The following is a 23,414-nucleotide window of genomic DNA, read 5'->3' as shown; positions in this document are numbered from 1 at the left end:
GTAGTCCATGCTTCAAATGACACATAGTACTTCCTCTGCAACTATGCATAGTACAAACACCTTGAGGGTCAATGAGATCCTACAGTAATTTCTTTCTTAATACATTATATTTTGGAGAAAAAGAGCTATTTAAAAAACTGTTGGGCTCAACTTTTAGCTGCTATGCTTAAGCCCTACTCCATTGCTCTCAAAGTTTCAAAAGGAAGGGAAGCTTTGAGTTATGAACAATACAGATCATTGTGTGTCACAAATACTTCAGATGTAACAGGTCTGTTAAATCTTAGATACAGTAGTTGATGATTTCACTCTCCCTTATGGATCTTTTTACAATCACTTGGTGTGTTCTTTGCTTTTTTTTGTCAAGCTACCTAACATTAAAAATAAACATAGAATGAAGATAATTGCCTGGATCAATGGTTTTGGTCAACATACAAGTAAATAAGAAAGAAAAGTGAAAGCATTAGACATGTGATTTAATACTTCACCTTTTTAGAACGTCCGTTTTCTAACTGCTTCAAGTAGCTTTGTCTGCACTGCATTAGTTTAGAGCAAACTCTGAGGAAGGGGACAGAATGTGCTAAAATTTCTCTCCTGGTCTTTAGTCTGTGTGGGAATACTAAAGTGTGCCAGAAGAGACAATTTTATAGATGTCTTTTTTTGATTCCATTTCAGTAGTCAGAAGATTAAGAAAAATTCCTTTTTCAGTGTTAACATCTCTAGCATTCTTCCTGTTGCTACCCATATGCTGTCTTAGAAAGAGCACCAGAAGAGCAGTAACTGTTGTGTTTTGGTTTTTTTAACCTCCACTTACTTTGACAGTTAATGTTATAAAACATAACCTGTAGTCTAAAAAATGAGTGTAAAGATGTCTGACATTTCAGTGTGTATTTAAGTGAGACCCAAATGCAGCTGCCTGTGCATTCATGGGCACAACCAACCACCATGTTTCAAAGAAAGTTAGCGTTAGGAAAGTCATTCTTTCACTATGACTAATCGTGTAAATATTCTCCTCTACAAATATAATTGCTAGGGGCTTTAAAAATAACAGCCTAAGCAGTACAATTTCTTAATGGAATATGATATTAGTGATATTTTAGACTATGAGATAAATGTTATATGGATCAATCGATTTGCCAGTCTGCAGTCTCATCATTTTTTGGTGTGATGATCCATTTATTTCTTGATATAAGACCTACATCGAATATGATTATCACTTAATCAATTGCGAGTGATGTAAAGTGTATAAAGGGCTACTGGATCAATTAAGAAGTTAGATCACTTTATCGATATAAGAGTACAAGATTATTTTAAAATGAATCTCTTTGAAATGGACAATTTTTTATGTCTGAGGCAAAGCTGAGGTCAGGCTTAAGTTATATATTAATCCATTTCATTATCAGAACAGCAGTCCTAAAACTGAAATCTAGTTATTACCAAGTCATTCAAAAACGTAATATAAACAAGTTCTAGTGCATAATGCCATTCTTTATAGAGCATTTACATCAAATGTTTGTTCTAATTCAGAAATACATTCCAGACAATTGTCTGATGCCTTAAACTATCCTTTATTTTTTTATTTTTTTTAAAGCTAGTATTTCACCCTTTAATTTGAATAAACGCAGTTTATCAAAGAGGGCTAAAGCTGACCCCTTTCTATGAAAATAAAATTTTGATTGTTGGTGATGTGATAAAGCTATGTACAATTACAGAACCTGTTGTGAAAATTTTCCAGTGATCATAGTGCTGGTTGGGACAAAATTAAATCATTGTGGGAAGGAAGAGATTTTAAATTAACATTTTTATTGCCCTTTGAAATTGCTGCAAGTAAGTCTTTGCATGGCTTCTGGAATTAATATTGGCAATACACAGTATGTTTTTATGTGCTGTATTAACTGTCATAATTAATCTTACTTTAAAAGCCTCTTCCAACTTTTCTGATGGATCTCACTTTGAAGTGATGCAATAAAACTTTTTAATGATAAAACATTTATATAAATGCCGTGAAATGCATATATAAATGATCACATGCGTGAATAAACCTGAGGTCAAACATTGCAATTTTCATAAAGTCATAGAATGGTTTGGGTTAGAAGGGACCTTTGAGATCACCTAGTTCCAGCTCACAGCCCCATCCAGCATGGCCTTGAATGCTTCCAGGGAGGGTGCATCCACAACCTCGCTGGGTAACCTGATATCTAGTCTAAATCTACCCTCTTTGAGTTTAAAACTATTTCCCCTTGTCCTGTTGCAGCGTGCCCTTATAAAAAGCCCATCCCCTGCTTTCCTGTAGGCTCCCTTTAGGTACTTGGAAGGCCACTACAACTTTGACATAAATCAGTAAAAATAGGCAAAAGTTAGTTAAGCTATCAACAGTTTTCTTGCTCATGGCACTCAATTAGTGGTCACAAAGCGGTGTTAGTATGTAAGCCACTATTCCATGGATGTTTAAAATCTTATTTGTAAAGTCACAGGAACCATTCCATAGATACCCACGTGACATCATCAGAAAGGCTACACATAAGTTTGCACAATTTATCTCTCATTTTAATTTGCAGTGATATTATCTTTCAGTCACTATGGTGAACAGGGATGCTGAATCTCAAAATCATCTCAAAATCCATTTTTTTTGGCTGCAAATTCCAATCAGATTTTTTGGAAATAATAATCATTTACCTGCTTAAGCCTGATGACTTACTCCGAATTTCTACCTTTTTATTAGTTTTGAAAATAGATCCTGATATCTGATCCTCTGAAAACTATTTTCTTTTCCAAAAAGAGATGTCATGGATGAGTCCTTAGTATTCTTTTTTTTTGTCCTAACTGCTGAGTAAAAACATAGCTGTTAAATTCTGAAGCAGGAGGACAGAGAGTTAATTTAGAGAAAATTCACAAATTTGAATATTGGGTTTGCCTGTTCCTTATGTAATAATAGTATATTCCAGGCTGTCTACAGTAAAAACCAGATGTATCACAGGAGGGCTAAGGAAAACAGAAAAGATTTGGCTGTTGTGAAAAACTATGTGACTATGTGCTGATCTCAGGATAATCAGGACAAAGGGAACGTGAATGTTAAGGTAGATGCACTCACGGGAGAGTGCAGGGATATTTTATTGTTCCTGGATGTCCTGCACAAGTAGATCTGAAGTGGATGTAAAAGATTGTCTTTATAGTTGTAGCATGTAAACATATTTGTTTTAAAAATATATATTTAACAAGTTATAAAGAAGTGAAAATGACCAGAAATTAGGGGATCATTTGAATGACCAGGGGAGTCCAATAGCTCATTGCATAACGCTATGCCAAGGTATATGTACATGAAGTACAATTGAAGAAGATAGGAATGAGCCCTGTTGCTGGGTTGAGAATGACATTTCTTGTATTTTATAAAACAATCAATTTGCTTTTCCAAATTATACCTCAAAGCCTAACTTTGAAGGTTGCTAAGTTAATCTCATCTCTATTTTATGAAAAAGGCAACCCACTGTAACGAATATGGCACTTAATGTACCATGTGACCATAGGCTGTAATGCAGTCAGTTGTATGTGCTGTAATGTGAGTGGAATGTCTGAGAGTCAGGCACTTCATAAGGCAAAATGACATGACTGGACTGACAAGGAAACCTAAAGGAGTGTGCATAGACACAAACCACTAATTATGCATTCAAACATGATTAATTTATTCTCATGTGTATTTTATAAAAATATGTTTATCCAGCAACACCATGCTTTGTAAAAACTGATATTATTTCTAGACTGCAGAACAAAGCCAATTGGATTCAAGGTTTAATTCATTTTATATACTGATCTATATAGAAATAATGTAAAAATGTATTCACAAAAATGAGAAACCCTTTTCTTTTTAGATTGAAATGGAAATATGACCTGTCGATTAATTTGGAAAATTAGTGTAGGAGTAGAATCCTGATACTACTTCAGGATAAAATATTTTTCTGAAGATTCAAAATGACAGTAGCTTCAGTTTTGAGTTATATATTCTTCCTGCCTGCTGATTAATCTCAGGCTCACATACAGGCTCAATATTGCCGGGAACACTTCAAGCAAAGATAAATACTTGGAAAAAAAAGCCTTCATCTCAAAATCAGAAACACTATGTGTAACATTTAGTTTAACAAGAAAATTATGACGGCTGCTCTATAAGTAATGGCTCCTGTTTTTTGACGTAAACGATGGATGTTGGTGAGATGGCAGTAGAGGTAGAACCTTCCCACCAATATTCCATTATGTTTTGTTGCCGTGTGACAGATGGCAGCAGTCTGACAGGATGGTGTCTGACATGAAAGAGTGTATGAAGCAAAGTTGTGTCCATAGGTGCAGATGTTTACAAGTGTGACATGCAGGGTCTTCTTCATTGCTGGAGAAAACATATTAGTGATGGTGACTATGTTAAAAAATAGTGTTTTGTAGGTGAGAATTTGTTTTATCACATAATGTTATTGTGCTCTTTGTTGTACTTTCCATGGAAATAAATAGGAGACTTTACTTTCAGAACATTCTACATATAATAAATAACTGTTAGCTTAAAACAGGGAATTGTAATAAAGTGATCTGAACAACTAGTGGCAGTATCTATCCTAACTACTTTCCTTTTGACTATGTAGTATCTTTTGAAATAAGAGCTCATCGCAAAATGTGTGATAATCAACATTTTTCAATGCAGGGCTTTGAACAGTCTCTTTCTTAAATGATGCAAGAGTTTTTTTGTGTGTGTGTGCATGTATATATATATTCTTACAACATATGCTTAGGAAACATAGCTTTTTTTTTCCTGTCCTTAAGATGAGTTGACCTTGTTCCTGAGAATGTTTTTTGGAAGAGTGTCCCGTAGTCATAGGCAGCTTTTGCAAATACTACTTCCTCCTCTTTTCTAGCAAAGCGGTAGAAGAAAGAGAGGTGAGCTGCAATGGGATTGTTAATGTCATGTTTAAAATTGGCCTGTGCTTTGCCAAAAAATAGAGGTAGAGAGTTATTATATATTCTATTAGAATTTTGGAGATAAATGCTGTGAAGGTGGAAGAGCTATTTAAGATGATGAAAGATGCTAGCGTACTAAAAAAAGGGTATACAGTGTCCATGAATAAATTTATGGTGGAAATTAAGAAGAACTATGTGTAGAATGAGATTCTGGAGCATCCATTCCCAGGAGCAAACGGAACATGAGCCCACTTGGTTTTAAAATGGAGTTCATTATACTCTGAAGGAGTTATTTGATGTAGTTGTCTGTGATAAGTGATTGGATGACTGCTGTGTCTGATGTGCCTTACTTCATCCTTTCAGAGTTTCATTCTACCCAGAGAAAGCAAATGCCTTGGGGGATTTAGCAGGAGATGTTGGCAATTTTTTAGCTAGATTGAACTTAATGATCAAAACTGTGATGAAGTTTTGAGTTTAATCTGATGCATGATAGGTAAAGGATGACATGATTTAAGCATCAAAGGCATGAATGCCTTTTGTGACAAGTATTTGTTGACAGGTAAGTTAATATATCAGTCTTGGAAAAGACGATGACTTTCATCCTTTTAGATAAAATTCTCAAGATTTTGTAGCCTTATCAAGCTCACTGTCAGTACTAAATGCAATTAAACTCTGAAAGCCCAGCTACTGAAGGAGTCCACTGACATCTTAAAACTAAAAACTGCTGCCTAAGATGAGTGAGATATGTTTACAGACTGTATATGGTGAAGGTCAGATGAGACTGTTGTAGTAATCATAAGGAGTCTTTACTGTTGCAGTGTTTGTAAATGTATTATTGGTACAATGTATTACTAATGCAGATGTCTGATTTGCTTCATGTTTAAAGAATTCTGTGTGGTACTGAGGTTAGATATATCCCTCATATGTAGTTATGAGAAGGTCATTAGTTTGAAGATTTATTTTTCTTAGAGTTTTTTATTTCTTATTTTTTTCATAAACTTTAATAAAAATCATATCAGATGCATAGGCATTTTAATATTTTGACCATCTACGGTTGTATGCACGATGTAATTCCATAACTTGTAAAATAATTGGAAAATACCTAAATCTAATACCAATAATTGAATGCAATGATAATCTGTTTTCCTTAAACTTTCACAGTCCTGTGCCCTCCATTTGATTCAGAGGTATTGTAGACAGTCTCTGGGTAGTGTTAAACAGGGAAAAAAAGCACCAATTCAGAAAATAGATAGATTTCAAAAAAGCAATAACAGTGCAATGCAAAAGCTGTGGCATTTATGAAGCTGGGATAGTACCATTCTCTGTGACATTCTGATGTCTTTCTATAAATTCAACTTTAAAATAATTATTCAGAGATCATCTGGATTCTTCATGCTTATTGTTAAGTCTTTTGTTGAAGAGTAACCTATAACTATTTCTCTAGGTTTAGCAGATTATTCCAAACGACCTCAGTGCAGCAGTAAATGTCACTTGAATTGTGTTGAAATATTAATTAGTAATTTATGTTAGGATGTAATATACTGCTGTATGTTTTCTAAAATTACAGAGTTTCTTTAACATGTGCGTTTACAGCAAATTGAGTAGTTTGCTTAAGCTAGAATTTGAAGTGGCTCCATATTGTAATCCAGGGGAGTACTCACTGGCAGGCCTTTTTCAGTGATTTTAAATGGATCCATTGATTTTTGTTCTGTGTCCACTCTTGTTCTATAGTTAATGTACCTACCATCTTATATTATTTCTCTTTGTGTTATCATGGAAGTTTTTAAGTACACGTTTCCAACAGCTGTTTGTTGCCTAGATTGTGTTACAGTTTTAGCCATGGCTGATTCTGAACATCTCATTTCAAGAGAAGATTGTGGATGTTGATTTTCAGTGAAAATCTCATCTGATACTCTTTGTGGTATTTCATCGTGGTTTTCATTGTCCATTCATGCATTGACACTGAAGTACTTTTGGTTTTCAGTTTGGTTTATGTGATCTTAACAGAATTTAGGATTTTCTGTGAGATTCTTCTGTGCTTCTGTGAGATCTAATTGGGATGGTTAAGAAAGCAGGCATTATCAGTTTAGAAACTGCCAGCGAATGTAAGCAATATAACTCATGTACATACTGGAGACAATGTAGGTGGGCTATGAGAGAACATTTGGGATTTTTTTTTTTTGTTACATTTTTATTGGCAGGAATTTGGATTATTTCATAATCTACCTAAAATGTGAGACATGTAAAATAGAACCTAAATTGGTCACTTTATAGCATGTAAATTGTGTATTTGTCTTGCAATATTTTATCTATAATAAATTCTCTACACTTGATTTTAGGGAAGAAAATCTGTCTTAGCAGGATTCCTGTTAGAGAAATGTGTTAGCAGTGTTATTCCTATATATATCTACTCTTTTTCAAAATACCGCTTACAACATACTGGCTGTTAAAGTGGACAACTAATATAAAAATAATACAGCATGTGCAATAAACTCAGGTGACTTTTAGGTGGTACTTCTGAATGCAGGGTTAAGTTACTAGTTGAAGTTGTATAGTTTTAGTTTAAGACAGAGTTAAGGAAGGAGGAATAAATATGAGGCTACATGGAATTTTATCGAAATCCACCTTAGCGGGAAGTCAAGCAGTTGTCTATTTTGCTTAAGTAACGTTGTACAGACTCAGATACTAAGTTAATTTGTAATAGAACCATGTCTGTAGCTTTCAAAATCAGTTCTATGAAATTTACTGGAGAAATGCATAAATTCACAGATGAATTTTTCTTTTTTCTTGAACCGACTTAAAAAATGAGGATAGGTGGGCTTTTTTTGTATAAGTGAAGTGTTGCTGAGCCGTTCACAAGCCTTGGAAAGTCTCAGGGATCCATTTTGTTGACATAAATGTCATTTAAGAGTGGTACAGCCTGCATATGTTAATAAGATAACAAAATACCAAATTATAAATACATTTGGAGGTTGCATCTTGTGCTGCCTGTATAACAACAAGCCATTTCTCCAATGTATTTGCTGCCAACCTGTCATGCAAAAAGACATGTCCTTGCTCAGGTCATGCCACATATGTGATTCAATGGCTATGCATTGACAGTTTTGCTATGGATGGAGAGAATTAAACTTCAGTCTAAACAAGAACAGGAATTCAGTCTCCAGCTAATCAAGAGAAGGAGGATCGAGTTGATTGGTTAATCTGTTCATTGATATTTGGAGCCCTATTACTTTAATGCAGTTTATCTCATAAATTCAAGTCCTGGTAACTTCTGCACTGCTGACTGCTATGCTACTCATCTCTGTCCATGTTGATCTTTGTGTTTCGTCCATCACATCAATACCATCTGGTAATTGACTGCATAGCAGCTCGAATATCTGTTTCAGTGGCTGCTGCTGCTGCAGCCTTAATTGCTGCTGAGAATGGCTCATTGAGGTGCATGAGAGTGGCAGTAAGTGGAGCTCAAGCTGATTGGTTTCTGTTGAACACTTTGAGCAGTGCTAAGCTGAACTCTGCTGCAAAGAGGACCAGAGCATGTGTGTGATTTCTAAGAATTGTAAGATTTATTTGGCAGTAGAGCTATTGCCTTTTCCTGGCTGTAGCATTATTAGTCAAGAGGATAAGTTCAAAGTTTAGCTGAGATTTTGGTTCCTATTTTGTTCCTTAAGTCTGAAAGGCAGAGATTGTGTCATTGTAATTGGTGAGCCCTTCTCTGCCCTCCCAAACAGCAGAATTAAAAGCTCTGAATGTGATTCTAGCTTGACTATTTAGAGCAGTTGAAAAAAAGCCTATATACACAGGATTGGTTTCTTAGAACATTATGAGAGCAGGAGATACCTAAGTTAATCAGCAGCAAATGGGAAGAAGGTGGACAATCCTACCAGCTGCACTATGGTGCTGATTAAAAGATTGTAAATTCGGTTCCTGCCTGGTTTAAATAATTTGTACCTAAGAGTAACTTAGCACCTAAGCTCAGAGCTTTTGCAAAGGAAGTCTCATCAGATGTGTATCTATGACAAATCATCCTTTTTTCCTAGTAAACAATAAATAAAGCAGTTACATTAGCTGCATCAGTTTCCAAACTTCTTTTTTTTTACTGATCATAGTATCATCATAGTCTCATAGTCTCGTGCGGGTTGGAAGGGACCTTAGAGATCATCGAGTCCAACACCCCGGGATTCGAGCCCCTGTGTAGCAGAGCGGCACTTCTACCACTTGCACCACAGGGGGGATTCGATCCCAGAGCTTGCAACATGGCATTCCTACCACTTGTGCCACCGGGGCACACAATCTTAATGAGAAATTTAAAATTCAATAGAATTCTTGAACTAGAAAACAACCTGTCCTACTTCTGCAAAGTATTTTGTTATTACTGCATCTAATTAGATGAATGTTTAACATTATGCAAGATAGGAAAGATTTGTATGCGGTGTAATACAAAGTGTGACTGCCAGACTTTGTGTAGCAATTTAGTTTCAGTATCTGTGGACATCTTCACTTGGGATTTGAATACTGTTTTTCAGGGAAAAAAAATAAAAATAAAAAAGAAATATATATATATATAAATATATATATATAAAAAGAAGTGTTGTCAGATTAACACTTGTTAATATTTTATCTATTCATAATAGGGTCTGTTTCCTGTCTCTGTGGGAAATGACTCATTCTTAAGAGGAAATAAATAAGAGACATTGCTTTTGGAGCAACCTATGTATGTTAATGGCCATCTTCATTCTTAGTAGCTGTGGGAGGAAGTTGGGAGAACAGGAGTAGAAGCAGTGAGGTTCTGGTCCCTGGAATTAGTAAGATTTGTTACGGAAGCATTTAGTGCTTATAAATTTAGTCTCTTTATGCTTCAGCTCCTTCCTCTGACTGTTCCTGGTGATGCAAAATTACTCTGTTTTTAATTTAAGGATAACACTGAGGTCAAAATGTGCCACAACCTCTCAGAATGATTTTCTTCCTTGAAGTATATTGCTGCTTTTCCTTCAAATTTCTAAATATTGCCTTTTGCAAGCTTTTAACAAGAGGTTCATGTAGATTTACTTGGTACTTCCATTAGAAATTCCCTTTGTAAATGTCTTCAGTATTGTGTGGCATATTTTATTGAAAATATGGTGGATTTTCCGGCTTACTTCCCCCTCCCCACTACCTCAGTTGTGAACTTGTATGGGTAAGTTAGGCAATATTACATGATTTCTGTGGTAGAAGGAAATTTTGATCATAGAGCCAAGTTGATGAAGTTTTAAAGTCAAGCTAGATGTTGCTGCTGAAAAGGGAGAAACTCCTTGCTATGCGGGAATGTAATATAGTTAAAATGCTGAAAGAGTCTTAAGATAGGAATGGACAAATTCAAGAGAGGAAATATTTGTGAGCTACTGGAGACTATTTGTGGTTGTGTAAATTCTTAAGCCATACCTTACGATGTCCTGAGGAACATTATTTGTTTTTGTACTTTTCTGTTTGCCACTGGTCACTGCTGGTTAACACATTGTTGGATATCAGTGGATAACACACAAGGCACAGCTTTTACCTAACCTGACTATTCTTGTGTGGATTACTTTGTGACCTGTAATAGGAACAATTCATTCAGCTCATCTATTATGAAAGGGGTCTCTTTCCCCCTGCTTCTTTAACTTAAGAGAAGTTCTTGAAGCATCAAGTACTGCTTTTTTTATGTATCGTATCATGAATTCAAAAATTACATTGAAAAATTGGTTTCTAAGTGGTTAGATTTTCTTATGATCCTCATTTTCACTTTTAACCTTCAAATAAATAGTCTTGGGAGAGCAAGAGCTAGTCCATTTAGAGTTGCCCTGGGCAAATTGGGTATATATTCAGTGACATTAAAATGAAGAAATGGTACTTTCTGTGCAGACATTCAGATGAAAAGCTGAACATTTCTAAGAGTGAAATTGCTATCAGATACATAATTTCTGCTTGAAGAGTTTACTGGAGAATAAGAAAAAATACCAGGGGAGTCATTGTGTCTAGATGTCAGACTAGGCTAGATGTCAGAGAAAGCTTCGGGGAGACCTTACAGCAGCCTTCCAGTTGCTAATGGAGGCCTGCAGGAAAGCTGGAAAGGGACTCTTCCTTAGAGGGTGATGGGATGAAAGGTAACAGATTTAAACTAAAAGAGGATAGGCTTCAATTAGATATTTGAAAGAAGTTCTTTACATAGTGGGTGTTGAGGTATTGACCGAAGCTGCCCATAGATGCCCCATTCCTGGAGGTGTTCAAAGCCAGGTTGGATGAGGCCCTGGACAACCTAATCTGGCAGGAGATGTCCCTGCCCGTAGCAGGGGGATTGGAACTAAATGGTCTTTGAAGTCCCCTCCAACCCAAACCATCCCATGATTCTATGAACCAGAGTCTTTTAAAAATTAATGTTAGACTAAAATTTGTTTCCTGCCATGTGCTGGTAAAAGTGAAGTAATGTAAAAATTCCATGGTAACAAACATGGTTATAAACACAAGGATGCGTCCTTTTTTATTTTGAGACTGAAATGCAGGAATTTATAGTGTCTGTCTTAGTTACTATTGTGGAGAGGGAAAAAGAAAAACAGTGAGCTCTATTAAAAAGATTGATGCATGGCTGGGAGAGCTCTTGACAATTGCAATTTCTCTTGAAAGGGTTGTTTAACATGCGTATAGCAAAGAAGTGCTGTGGAAGGAAGCAAATATGTACAAATTTTTAAGTACTTTGAACTTAGGAAAATAAACAAAATAATTGGAACATAAATTTTAGGTATTAAGCAAAACATCTGTATTTGAAAAGCTTTTAAAACACTTGCATTCATTGACATACGTTTCCTTTTTTTCTTTGTTTTTAATTTGTATTAGTATCTACCCTCTCTCTTTTTACAAAAACATTTTTGAATTTCACTGATGTTTTCAAACTCTTACTTATCCTGATGATATCAATTTATGAAGCATTTGGGGTGAGTCAAAGTTGTGCATTTGGGGTTATGAGATATAAAAGGGACTTGGTTGAAACCTTTCTGGTTTTTGCTTATGTTTCACTTTTGTTCCCTGACTTAATTTTGATTGTGCAGTCTCCTGCCTGTCAGAATATATTACTCAACAGAACTAAACTAGCTTAGCTTTACAACTCACAACCGAACTACCATGATAGGCTATTTTTATATTTGCTTATATTTATTTACTTGTTCTGTTATTTTCTATTTAATGAAAATCCTGTAACCTAAAATAATACCTGTAATTGTGTACTTTGAACTTCAGTTCAGCTTTTAAGTCACTGTTAGGCATTGTAAAGAGGTGCAAGGTGAGCCTCCTTGTATTGCAAAGAGTGGCTATGACAGAAAGTCTCAGGAATACTTTCAGTCAGAAGTTTAAGTGTTCTTGTTAATTTTTAAGACCTCAAAATACTGCTACCATTTCCTGTGCAGCTGTAGTGTCTGACAATGGGACTGGTATTCTCCAGGGGCCTGTAATTATTGTGGAAATATTCCTGAAGATATCATTGGTTAAAAATGGAATTATTTACTCTAATAACTTTCTAATGGTTTACATAGCAAATGGATGATAATAGTCTGAAGAATCTCAATTTACTAGTTGATATTCTCATATCTAAGGGTCCTATGCAGGATGCATTGGTCAGTTGGTTTATGGCAACAGAAGCTTGCCAGCTCTGTCACTTGGGAAGACAGAGATGTCACTGGCCAGATTTTTTTATTTTAGAATGAAGCTGTTCTTGATTTTGTCACTTCATAAAGTAGTAGCCAGTATCCCAGAATATTTTCTTTCTAAGTGTCATTATTTGTATCAGCTTCACTGTTTGTTTTGGTAAATATGTGGCATTAGAGAAAATGATTCAACAGCCACCTTTATTTTTTGATGTTTTGTTGAGCAGGGTTACTTAGAAATACTCCAAGAGAGAAATGATCGTGAAATGAAATGATGGCTCATCTAATATTCAATTACATATATGTCTTTCATTTGCTCACCTTGGCACCATGCCTAGTACAAATAAATGCTTATTGTTCCTTAAATGAATTACGCTGGCTCTAAACTGCTTTGCAATTTGATACTTACAAGAATTCTGTGTTTATTTGCTGGCACAGGCTGCTCTAAAGATAGTCAACCTTCTGTGTTTTAGCTTCTGTTACTCTCATTACTTTGAAAAGTAATTATGCAAATCTCACATTGTATTACAGTCAGGAAGGCTTTTATTTATTTATAAACATCTCAAAATTTCAATTTCAGGATGTGCAACTGTAAAATGTCTGCACAGGATGAGAAATGGTGCTGCCTCACTACCAATTGCTGCAATTGAGCAGCAAGTGGTAGATAAGCAAAATTGTCCTGTTCTTTGACTTGCCTGCTTATTGAGAGGAATGCAGTAAGTTGGGCTGTAGACATCCACTCACCATGGGATTTGGCAGTGCACAGGCAGGCACTGGACTGTATATAAAGAACTTTTTTTTTTCTTTCATGAAAATAAAAAGGGAGCTCTGGAGGATAAAAAAAAAAAAAAAATGAGATGGAGACGTTTGAGAGGTAATTTGTTTGAAAAGAAACATAGATTTCCAGCATCTCCACAATAATTAATAAAAATTTTAAAGCCTGCAGTGTGGGAGTGACACTCATCTGTTGGATATGTTGATAAGGTGTTGCCCTATTCAAGTGATCTGAGTCACTGTTTAAATGAGAACTGTAGCTTTGGTTGGCTTTTGCAGAAAAAACGTGTACTGCAAATTGTATCTCTTAAGAACTGCTGGCTAAAGAAGGCTACTATTACCAATAGGTAGCCAGAGGCTGTGAAGGAATTTTATATAGTTGGAACAAGCAGCAGTCCCATCCATCTACAGAGAAATATACTTAGAGAAATACCAGATGGGTGAGCTTCAGGGCAACTGTAGACCATCAGCAAAAACTCACATGTCTTTAAAATAGGTGTAAAATCTCACTGTCTGAGGAAGGGTTCTAAAAAACCAAGAGTATTGAAGGAATAATCAGACTACCGGGAAAACTCATTTAGATTTCTGCAAAAATCTAGCAGTAGACTGTGGGTGCTGTTCAACTGTGGAGATCAGGTTCCTTTTAAAGCATTCAAAATTAGCTGTTTAATGTCTGTTACTCCTATAATTGTTCAATATTTTTTTGAAAATGCAAACCCCATTTTCCATTGATGGCTTTTCATCCTACCTAGTGACCACTGGGACAGAGTATAGGGGGACAGTCGCCTCCCTCTCCCTTCTGGCCTCTCCTCTTTTGGTACAGCCCAGGATACTGTTGGTTTTCTGCAAGAGTGCAATGGTGGCTCACGTCCACCTTTTCATTGCTCAGGACCCCTAAATCCTTCTCAGCAGGGCTGCTCTCAGTATACTCATAGCTGGGAATACTTTGACCCAAGTGCAACACCTTTCACTTGTTGAACCTTATTAGATTCTTATGTACCCACTTTTCAAGCACATCCAGGTTCCTCTGGATGGTATCCCCCCCGTTCTGTTATGTCAACAGCACCATTCAGCTGAGTGTCATCAGCAAACTTGGTGAAGGAACACTTAATTCCACTGTCTGTGTTGTTGCTAAAATGTTGAAGTGTACTGGTCCCAAGATGGACCCCTGGGCAGCACCATTTGTGACTGACCTCCACCCAGGCAGAGGGTGACTGACAACAACACTTCAACCAATTCTTTATCCACCTAAATATCTTCCAGGAGGTTCTGTTCTATGGTCTTTGCAGGTACAGAGATGAAGCTCACTGGCCTGTCGTTCTTGGCTAGATATGCATGTGGTTGGCATAGCTGAAGTTAAGAAAAGGATAGCCTGAAAGGTCATTGCTGCGCAGAAAAGAACATTGCTTATTACTGTTGATCACTGGAACACAGGAACTTCCTGTGGATCCAGTAATTCCTGCTCTGAGTTCTCCTGATTTTATTTGTATCTACTTTGAATAAATGAATATTCCACATCTCGCACAGATAACCTTCACAGTAGTAAAGTAGAGGTGCCCATAATTAAGTGCCCATAATTAAGTAAAGAGTAACATTCTGCAGTTTAAACGTATGAGAAACTTGGTATAGCCTTCTGCAGCGCTCTATGAACCAGTACTGAGTGACCTCAGTAAAAACTGCAGTGTTACCTTACTGTAACTTTCTTTGAAGCTGTGAAATTCCCTCAAGTAGACTGATTGGTTTTATACTATATTTTTATGTAGAACATAGCTTTTTATTTATTTATTTATTTATTTATTTGGCCATATTGCTACATTTAGAAAAAGAAAACATAATGAAAAGGATATATTTTTATTGTTATTATATTATTTACCAGGAACCAGTAAGTCTCAGGTTGGTGACTTTGGTGGAAAAGCGGTTACTGCATAAGAAAGCATCCACGTGTTCTTTTTGCTGCTGTTGAACTAGAAACCTTGCCTTTGTTTGTTGTCTATCTCTTCAGTGTTTGCTGAGTACGCTGCATATTATTCTGAGTCCTCCATCTGTTATGGATTTTCTGGGGTTCACCTGAAGTAATTATCTGCAAGTAAAACATGAGAACATATTAAATTTCAGAATTTGTTATTTTGGGAATCAGATTTAATTAGTGACTGTTTTCAAGAGAACTTGCTGTTTACAGATGCATTTTCAAAACTGCCAAGAGCCCATTTAATCTATGTTGATCTTTGGAAAGTCTAAGCACTTATATTTGAGAAGAAATGGAAATTGAACTCTTCTAAAAATCTTACATTGAAGATGAGCAGTTATTTAACAGCATACATTTGATAGTGTTTTGTACACTGATAAATGCAAATGATTAAGTTCTGGCAGCTAATCATTTGGGGAAGGAGTTTCAGATACAATCGCAGGATTTAGAAGCCAACATCCATTAGAAGTAATTCTGCATTTCGCTTCCAAGGTAACTTTGAAATGTTTCCTACCAAATGCTTCATTCACTAGAGTATGATAAGATGTTAAAACAAACAAATAAAACCTAAAGAACCATTCATATTATCACTGTATCTGTGGTTGGTATTCTCAAGAGTTGTATTAAAGAATGTGAATTATCTCGGCATTTACGGCAGGCTATTGAGGACACTCACTGTCATTAGGTAGAAGGCGTGGGATAGGAGGCAGTCCTTCCCAGAGTGACAGTGCTAGGAGCATCATTTTCAGAGTTACAGCATTTTTATTTCCTGGCTCTCTAACTGCCTCCTTAGAGCTTTTCATTCCTTCTCCTGGGGCAGAAGCAGCTGAGTCTTTCATCTCTGAGGCAACACATTTTTTTGTCTACTCTGTTGAGAAGTTTAAAGGGAGCCATGAAATTCACCCTGAGGGGACTCGGCTTGCCTTGTGGTGCAGATTTGCATGGTTTGATAGGGCAGTAGTAATAAGCAGCTTGGTTGATGAAGCAGCCTTCAGTTTTCATCATTCATCCAGGGTCTTCAACAGCCTTAACTCTTACTCAAAAATGTCTGCAGTATTGGCTTTCTGTTACTCAAGGAAGTAGAATTCCATCCATCAAATTTTAAACTGAAATCTAGTTGCCAGAGTCATAAATAGCTTATGCAGGCTTAAATGGTCAGGGGTAACCTTCATTCCTCCTAGTTGCTGCTGCTGAACTGCATGCACCAAATATTGTGTCATCTCTGAGCCCTGTACAGACTCTAGATACCTTCAAGCACTTCCTACAGCCCTTCCTCTAGCAGTAGGAGGTTATATTGTCACACAGCTTTGTTGATGAGTAGCACTCATTTTGTTACTTGTTGAATTCAGGTAAAGAGATAATGTCAACCATAGCAGGTTCTATGATCATGTAGTGCAGATATTGTTGGTTTGATTTTTAAAAAAGAAAAGATGTATATACGTCTGTTATGTACCCTGTTTTGTTTCTGTTTGCTGTGGAACTCTTCTGTAAATCACAACAAATGTTGTGTGAGTTTGTTTCTCTGGGATATTAATGTGACTGTGAGGCCTAAAGAAAGAACAATTTTCAAAAGAAGGAATCAGTATAGCATTCCAAATTGCCAGATTAAAAAAGAAACAAACCAAAGCAAACAAAAGTCTGCATTTTAAGTGTAGGAATTGTAGCAGCCTAAGAAGGTATCATTTATCATTAGATCTTGCCAAGTAGGTAGGATGTCTGAATGCTGTTTCATAGTCCCAAACTGCTACTCTTTAAATGTGAAAAGGGGCAAGAGTCTTGGAAGGGAACAGCGCTTGATGCAATAGGTGTAGGAAACACACTTTAAAATATGATTGGAATCCTAGACTGGCACCTACCCTTCTTATGCAATGCATCTGTTTTTTCTATGCACTGCCGCTCATTGATACACCCCTTACTAAAATTTTATCAGGGAAAAGCCATGAAACAAGTAGGGTCTCAACTTTTGATACCTTTTTGAAAACCTTCCTACACTTTTAAACTTCTATATTTTCAACACTTTTCTTTCAATTCTAAAACCATGGTAAAGGAGCAATGTGGCCAAAGGTGTCAAAGAATTTTTCTTAATTTCTGTTTGGTTCCTCTTTCCCTTAATTATTGCCTTATCTTTCTAGAATGAAAATGTTTTGAATCAGATTCTTCATACTTTTGTTCTATGTGTTGAGAGAGATTAGCATAAAGGCTGTTTCAGACATGAAATAATATTTATGACTATGTGTCTGATGTAATCATAACACAGAATCTCTGCTAGAAAACAACAAGAAACATTTTTCTTCATAGGACAAACAATTACAGATAGGATGAACAACATATGGAAATATCTAGTGTAATATCAGCATCACTTACCTAGGTAAGTGTATTGTAATCTTCTATTCAAGCAGTATTCTTTGTAAATATATGAAAAAAAAAAACTCCAACCAAGTCTACGGGCAAGAACGTTAACATAACTATAAAATATTGGAAGAATATGTAATACCTTACAGTTCTCACTCCATTCTCCTTGACCATTTTTATTGACAGCACGTACTTTGAAAAGATATTCTGTATTTGAATCCAAATTATATATCTCAAGGTTCTGCTGCTGTATTTTGCTTAGCTTGCCATCCAGTTGTGTCTGGACAGTGTAATCAGGATTGATACCAAGAACTTCATAAAATTCTACCTCAAAGAAATCCACATCTTCTGCAGGACAAGTCCAGTAGATCTGTGAAGAGAAAAAAAAAATCTGTAGTGCACCATTATGTACTCTTTGATTTTGTTAGTTTTCATTTATGCCTTTTTTGAAAGGCTCCCGATTAGCAGGTGTTAATTTTTAGATGCCGAAGCAGCTGAAATTCCAACCTAATTGTAAAATACATGTTGAGACATAAACACCCTCCTGTGAATTTCATCGTACTGTCTTCTGACACACTGGAAGTACTGAGGGCTGGCAGCAGTTGGTTCTTTGCAACATGTTCTTTTGATCTTATGCATCCATCCTGTTCTTGTTAGTATCTCTGATATATCAGGAGGAAAATTACATAGACATACGAAATCGCATTTGAAGGCCAAGAACAGGGATTAAATGATTTAGTCTGATACACAGATATTTAGATACAAACAATACATCTGTTTCTTTTTGCAATGGACCGTTTTATGTAAGATATTTATGACATATAAAATACTATAACAGCTGTACTTAATATGGTAGGAAAGTGATGCAACTCAGTTTATACTTCATTTTATCTTTAAGGGCAAGTCTGAAATGCACTCTCTCCTGTGCAAATTAATTATTTGGTATTGTAGTCTTATTTTTTCAAAATTGAACCTTAGAGCCTGAAAACATAATGGTAATAGTATTTGCATAGATTTAGAATTCATTAATGTCTTACTTTGGCAGACCTTGGGTAAACAACAGTTTGATATATAGTAACAGGTCCTGGCACTGCAGATGATTCTTTTTCCATAGGTGCTGATCTTGAAAAGTTAACTTGATGTTTCCTTTCTTTTCTTGAAGTTTCACAAGCTGCATTCCAAGATTCACAGAATTTATTACTCTGTGTAGAATGATGAGGAGGGGTGGAGTTTTGTCTCCCAAGAGTGCTTTCAATTGCCATGTCCAATTCAAACAAGGAATTTAAGGATGATCTTTGAAGCGTTGATTGCTTGGCCTCACGTGTGCTTGAAACATGCCTTGGAACCATTATTTCTGGGTTAAAATAACAGGGATACTTTTCTGCTTTGCTTTCAAACTGTTTTGTTTCACTAAGGGATGGTGAAAATCCTTGTAAAATGGCAAACACTTCATCAAATTTGAATTGCAGTTTCTTTAGGGGGTCTTCTCGGATAAGTGGACTAGGCTGGAAAATGGAAGGAATTGCATCTTCTATTTCTTTCACCAAACAGTGTGCAGATTGCAGAAATACAACTTGACTTTCCTCCTTAAGAGCCTCTTCAGCATATTGGATAAGGCCATCCATATATGAGAGCTGGCTGAATGTATAGTTTACATATTCTGAAATGTCTTTCTGCTTTTTAAGTTCAATGTTTTCAAGCAACTCCATCATCTCTTTTTCTTGTTCGTGTAGCACTGTATGTAGTTTTAAGAATCCATTTCTGATCTCCTTCCTTTGGAGATCCTTGGAGGTTTGGAAATTATTTTTTAACAGGATAATTTCCATTAGATCATTGTCAACTCCTTGGCGTGCTGAAAAACAAAACAAAATAAACAACAAACCTGTGGTCAGTAGTTTCAACTTCATATTAAAATATAGTGGTTAGAAGAGACAGAATGATAGGTTGTAGTTTAAAGAAATTTCAGGGTTGATGGAACGTGGAACAAGTGAGAATTTACTACTTTTTGCTCATCTCTACTGCTAGGGAGCTCCAAGGGAAGTTGACTGGGATAAAATTTTCATATTCCGATGAATGAAAGTCAGGTAGCTAATTGCTCCTTGATTATTGTTCTTTCACTTACTTATTTTTCGTCCCCCATGATGGGCTTGATGATTTTTAATTAATTACATGGGAAATCCTGAAATCTGATTTATAGTAGTTCTGTATTATTTTTTGAATTTTATCATGTCAGTAGCAAGCTAAAACGATTGTAACCAATGTGACTGCATAGATCTCATTATGACTGTGTCTGACAGTACATTCCTCTGATAGCCATTATGTGAAGATATGATTTATTCTTCTGACACTAAAAATTGAGAACTGTGAGAGAACAGAATCAAAAACACCAGAGGCTGACAGTAAATTTTGCTGAAGTGCAGCTAACATTTTGGAACAATATCACATTACCATTACAGAACCTTATACAAATATTTTGCATTTTACTTTTTGAGCTTCAAGACTGTTATGAAAATGCAAATTGAATGCTTCCAGTTATTTCTCACTGCATGTGGTTCACTATCACCTTTCCAAATTCTGTTTTCTGTGCAACTTCGTCTGTCCCCAGCATTTGTGGTGTTATATGCAAAAATCAAAGTATTTAAAAGAAATTCATAAAATCCCAGTCTCTGCACTGTCACTCAGTCACTATGGATGAACTCTTAGATAAAGGAAGTGACATTGCTGTAGGTCCTCAGCACAATGAGTCTGTCTTGCCTCTTACTCAGCATGGACACAATCATAATACTGACTGAAGAGAGACAATTCATAATTTGCCTGCAGGGAAAAAGGCATGTACTTCTGATTTAAAAACGTAGGTGTAATTTGTGGTTGTTTCACACTGGGTCTCGCAGTATGAAATGGAGTTTCCTACACCAAGATGCACTGTCTCACATACAAATCCTTTGTTCTCTAGTATTTGAATTTGTCATGTGGTTCCACACAATTAAAGGCTTCTTTCCTCTGTATTTCCACAGTGGGAATGGTTCATCTTTCTGCCTTTTGTGATATTCAAAGAATTAACGTGGCTCATCAAGTGTATGTGCAAGTATCTTTCCTGCAATGGCATAGGGAAGTGTAAGAAGCAGCAGAAATACAAACCTTCTTTAAATTTTACAATTGTATTGGAGAGAGAAGCAGCTTCTCTTGAACACGCAGCTGCCAAAGGGATGGTCTCATGGTCACTGTGTTGCAAATTCTTGCAGAAACAACAGATCAGTTTGTGGTCATCCAGACAGTATTCAGAAAGGTGTGAGTTGTGGTGCAGTAAGCATGCCCACTGTTCGTTATCTTCTTGAGATGCACTGGTAAAAATGTGGTCTTCAGCTCCACTCTCGGCATGATATAAATGCAGACATTCACTGCACATGTTCATTCCACATGTTTTACATCTTTTAGTTGCCACTTTTCTTCTCTCCCTGCAAGCTTCACAATGGACTGGTCCTACACTGTGGTCAAATCTCCATTTCAGAATGCCGTGTCTGCGCATGTATTTCTTAGCTAGTTTTGCTCTAAGGTAATTCTTCCTCAGCTGAATTTTGTTTGTGCAAGGGAGACAATGAGCTTTGCTACACACCGGGCATATGATGATGTAATAATTTTCTGTTGCTTCAGCTTTGGTCTTGCTTTTTATTATACATTTCTCACAAATGCAGTGATTGCATGGCAGCATAAGTGGCTGGAGAAATAACTGTTTACACAGTGGACAGGCAAGCTGGTCACGAAAAGCCTGGCTGGAGCCTTTCCTTTCTGGTATACTGGCAGATGTGCTATATCTAGTTCTTAATCTTGATGTGACATCTCCTGACCTTAAGCAAATCAAATGGGGGGGGGGAGGGGGGGAAGCAAACAAATGAAAATGTAAGGCAGAATATCAGTGCACAATCTAAGAAACAGAATGATAAAATAAGCAGATCCATCTTGCATGCCAACCGTCCCTTTATTTGGACAGGATATTTTATTTAAACAATTAAGTTAACAATACTAAGAATTCATTCTTTTCATTTTCGTAACTATTTCAGTGTATTTGAATGCTGTTGCCAACAATGTGAGTAGGCAGAAATCTTACTCTTGTCAAGTCTCTCTGAATTTCTTGAGTTAATGCTGGTGTCCAAAAAACAGATTTCATTTTGGTTTACTGCAGTCTGGAATGTGTTTTTGTCTCCTTCTCATTTGCTTCTTTTTATAAACAGAACACAAAAATAAATAAAATGAAAAAGAAAAAACTTTTCAATTTAAAATAACAACACACATTTACATAGAAGGATCCTAAATTTTAATTATTTTAAAAAATCACTCATTATTTCTGATTTTTAAAACAAATGAAGATTATTCTTAGCAGCAGTCTTACATCATTAAAATTTTGGCAATTAACATGAAAGAATCAAAATTTGGATATTTTTATTAAAATTAGAATAATTCTTTTATTTTAGAAAATAACTGATTCTCTGCGTTCTCTTTAAATCTTGATTATCCTGGCTTTCCTCTTAGCCAGTGGACATTATTGTTTGAAAAAAAGAGTATTACTTTTATAATGATCCTGGCCATTTTCTATATCCTTGGCAAAGAGCATCATTATTCAGGATGTACTCCTGATTCTAGGAGACTACAATCTGGCCTTCTGCCATGCTTCAGTTTAGCACCTTCTCTGCCCAGATGTTCAGCCATGCTATTTCTTTTCTTGTCACTCTAGAGAATGGTAGGGAGGAAAGAAAAAAAAAAAAAAAAAAGCTTTTTTTTTCTTTTAAGAAAGAATGATATCCTGTGGTTTGAAATACTCCACTGAGCCACTGGATCTTATACTTCTAAATGCAAGACATCCATTAAGATGTAATGAAAATTAGAAAAATTTAAACCTATAAAAACTAAAAGCCCTTGATTCCACTTACTGAGCAGTCCCTGGTGCTCTTGACCGTGGTGGTTCAAAGACATAGATTCTGCAGCATTTGCTTGCATAGTATTGACACGTTGAATTCTCACCACCACAGCAGCAGCATTTGCAGTCTGGGTTACTTGAGCAAGAGCAACAGCACCACCAGCAATTTGCATGCTCTGAACATGAGCAGTGGCAGCACTGGTAAGATTTGTCCTCTTCGTATGGGCACGGAAAACAGCTGCAGTACTGCTCATTTGTAAAGAGGAAGCGCCAAGATGAGCGGCATTCTTTCTTTACGCTGTGGCAAGTCAGATTACAGCAGTTTGAGAAGCATGAGCATATATCCATTTTCATCTATCCCTCCATTATACAGCTGAAAGAAAGTTCATTTATCCTTTTAGCTTCTCTTCAAATTATTGCAGTTGGGTTCCTACAAGGCAAGAGATCTGTCTGACTCTAGGGTTAAGGTCTGTGCTGTGGGCAGTGCATGTTGTTCTAAATGGAATGTGATGTCACAGTGATGTATTCAAATAAGGATTCAGGCAGGGTACTATATACATGTTTATACACATTTTATACACGCTCTGTATGCTGATTTACAACATTTATATGTCATGATATTTCTAATTGTTCTTGAAATCATAGACAGCATTTACCTCACTCTCCATTAATAACATGAATAGTTTGTGCAGTGGGATTAGCTATCCCAAGGCAACAGTCTTGTTAGAACTACACACTTTACAGTCATTTTGTTGGCTTCAAATATAGCTATGACACGTAAAGGAAACTTACACTTGATGTGCGTCTTTGAGTATGTCTTTTATCTGTA

General features: G+C 36.2%; 1 protein-coding gene across 1 annotated transcript; it reads right to left on the bottom strand.

The window, feature by feature from the left end:
- Positions 1-15,185: 15,185 nt before the first annotated feature.
- Positions 15,186-23,079, bottom strand: TRIM42 (tripartite motif containing 42). Its single transcript, XM_015871216.3, has 5 exons — positions 22,599-23,079; positions 20,812-21,518; positions 18,711-19,525; positions 17,816-18,043; positions 15,186-15,435 (listed from the first exon to the last, which is right to left on the bottom strand). The coding sequence occupies exons 1-5, from the start codon at positions 22,937-22,939 to the stop codon at positions 15,346-15,348; spliced, it is 2,181 nt and encodes a 726-aa protein (XP_015726702.2). The 5' UTR covers positions 22,940-23,079; the 3' UTR covers positions 15,186-15,345.
- Positions 23,080-23,414: the final 335 nt, after the last annotated feature.

Source organism: Coturnix japonica, chromosome 12, assembly GCF_054131305.1.
Source record: "Coturnix japonica strain WE chromosome 12, WE-NBRP24, whole genome shotgun sequence".
NCBI lineage: Eukaryota > Metazoa > Chordata > Aves > Galliformes > Phasianidae > Coturnix > Coturnix japonica.
This window is presented reverse-complemented; position numbering and strand designations above follow the sequence as displayed.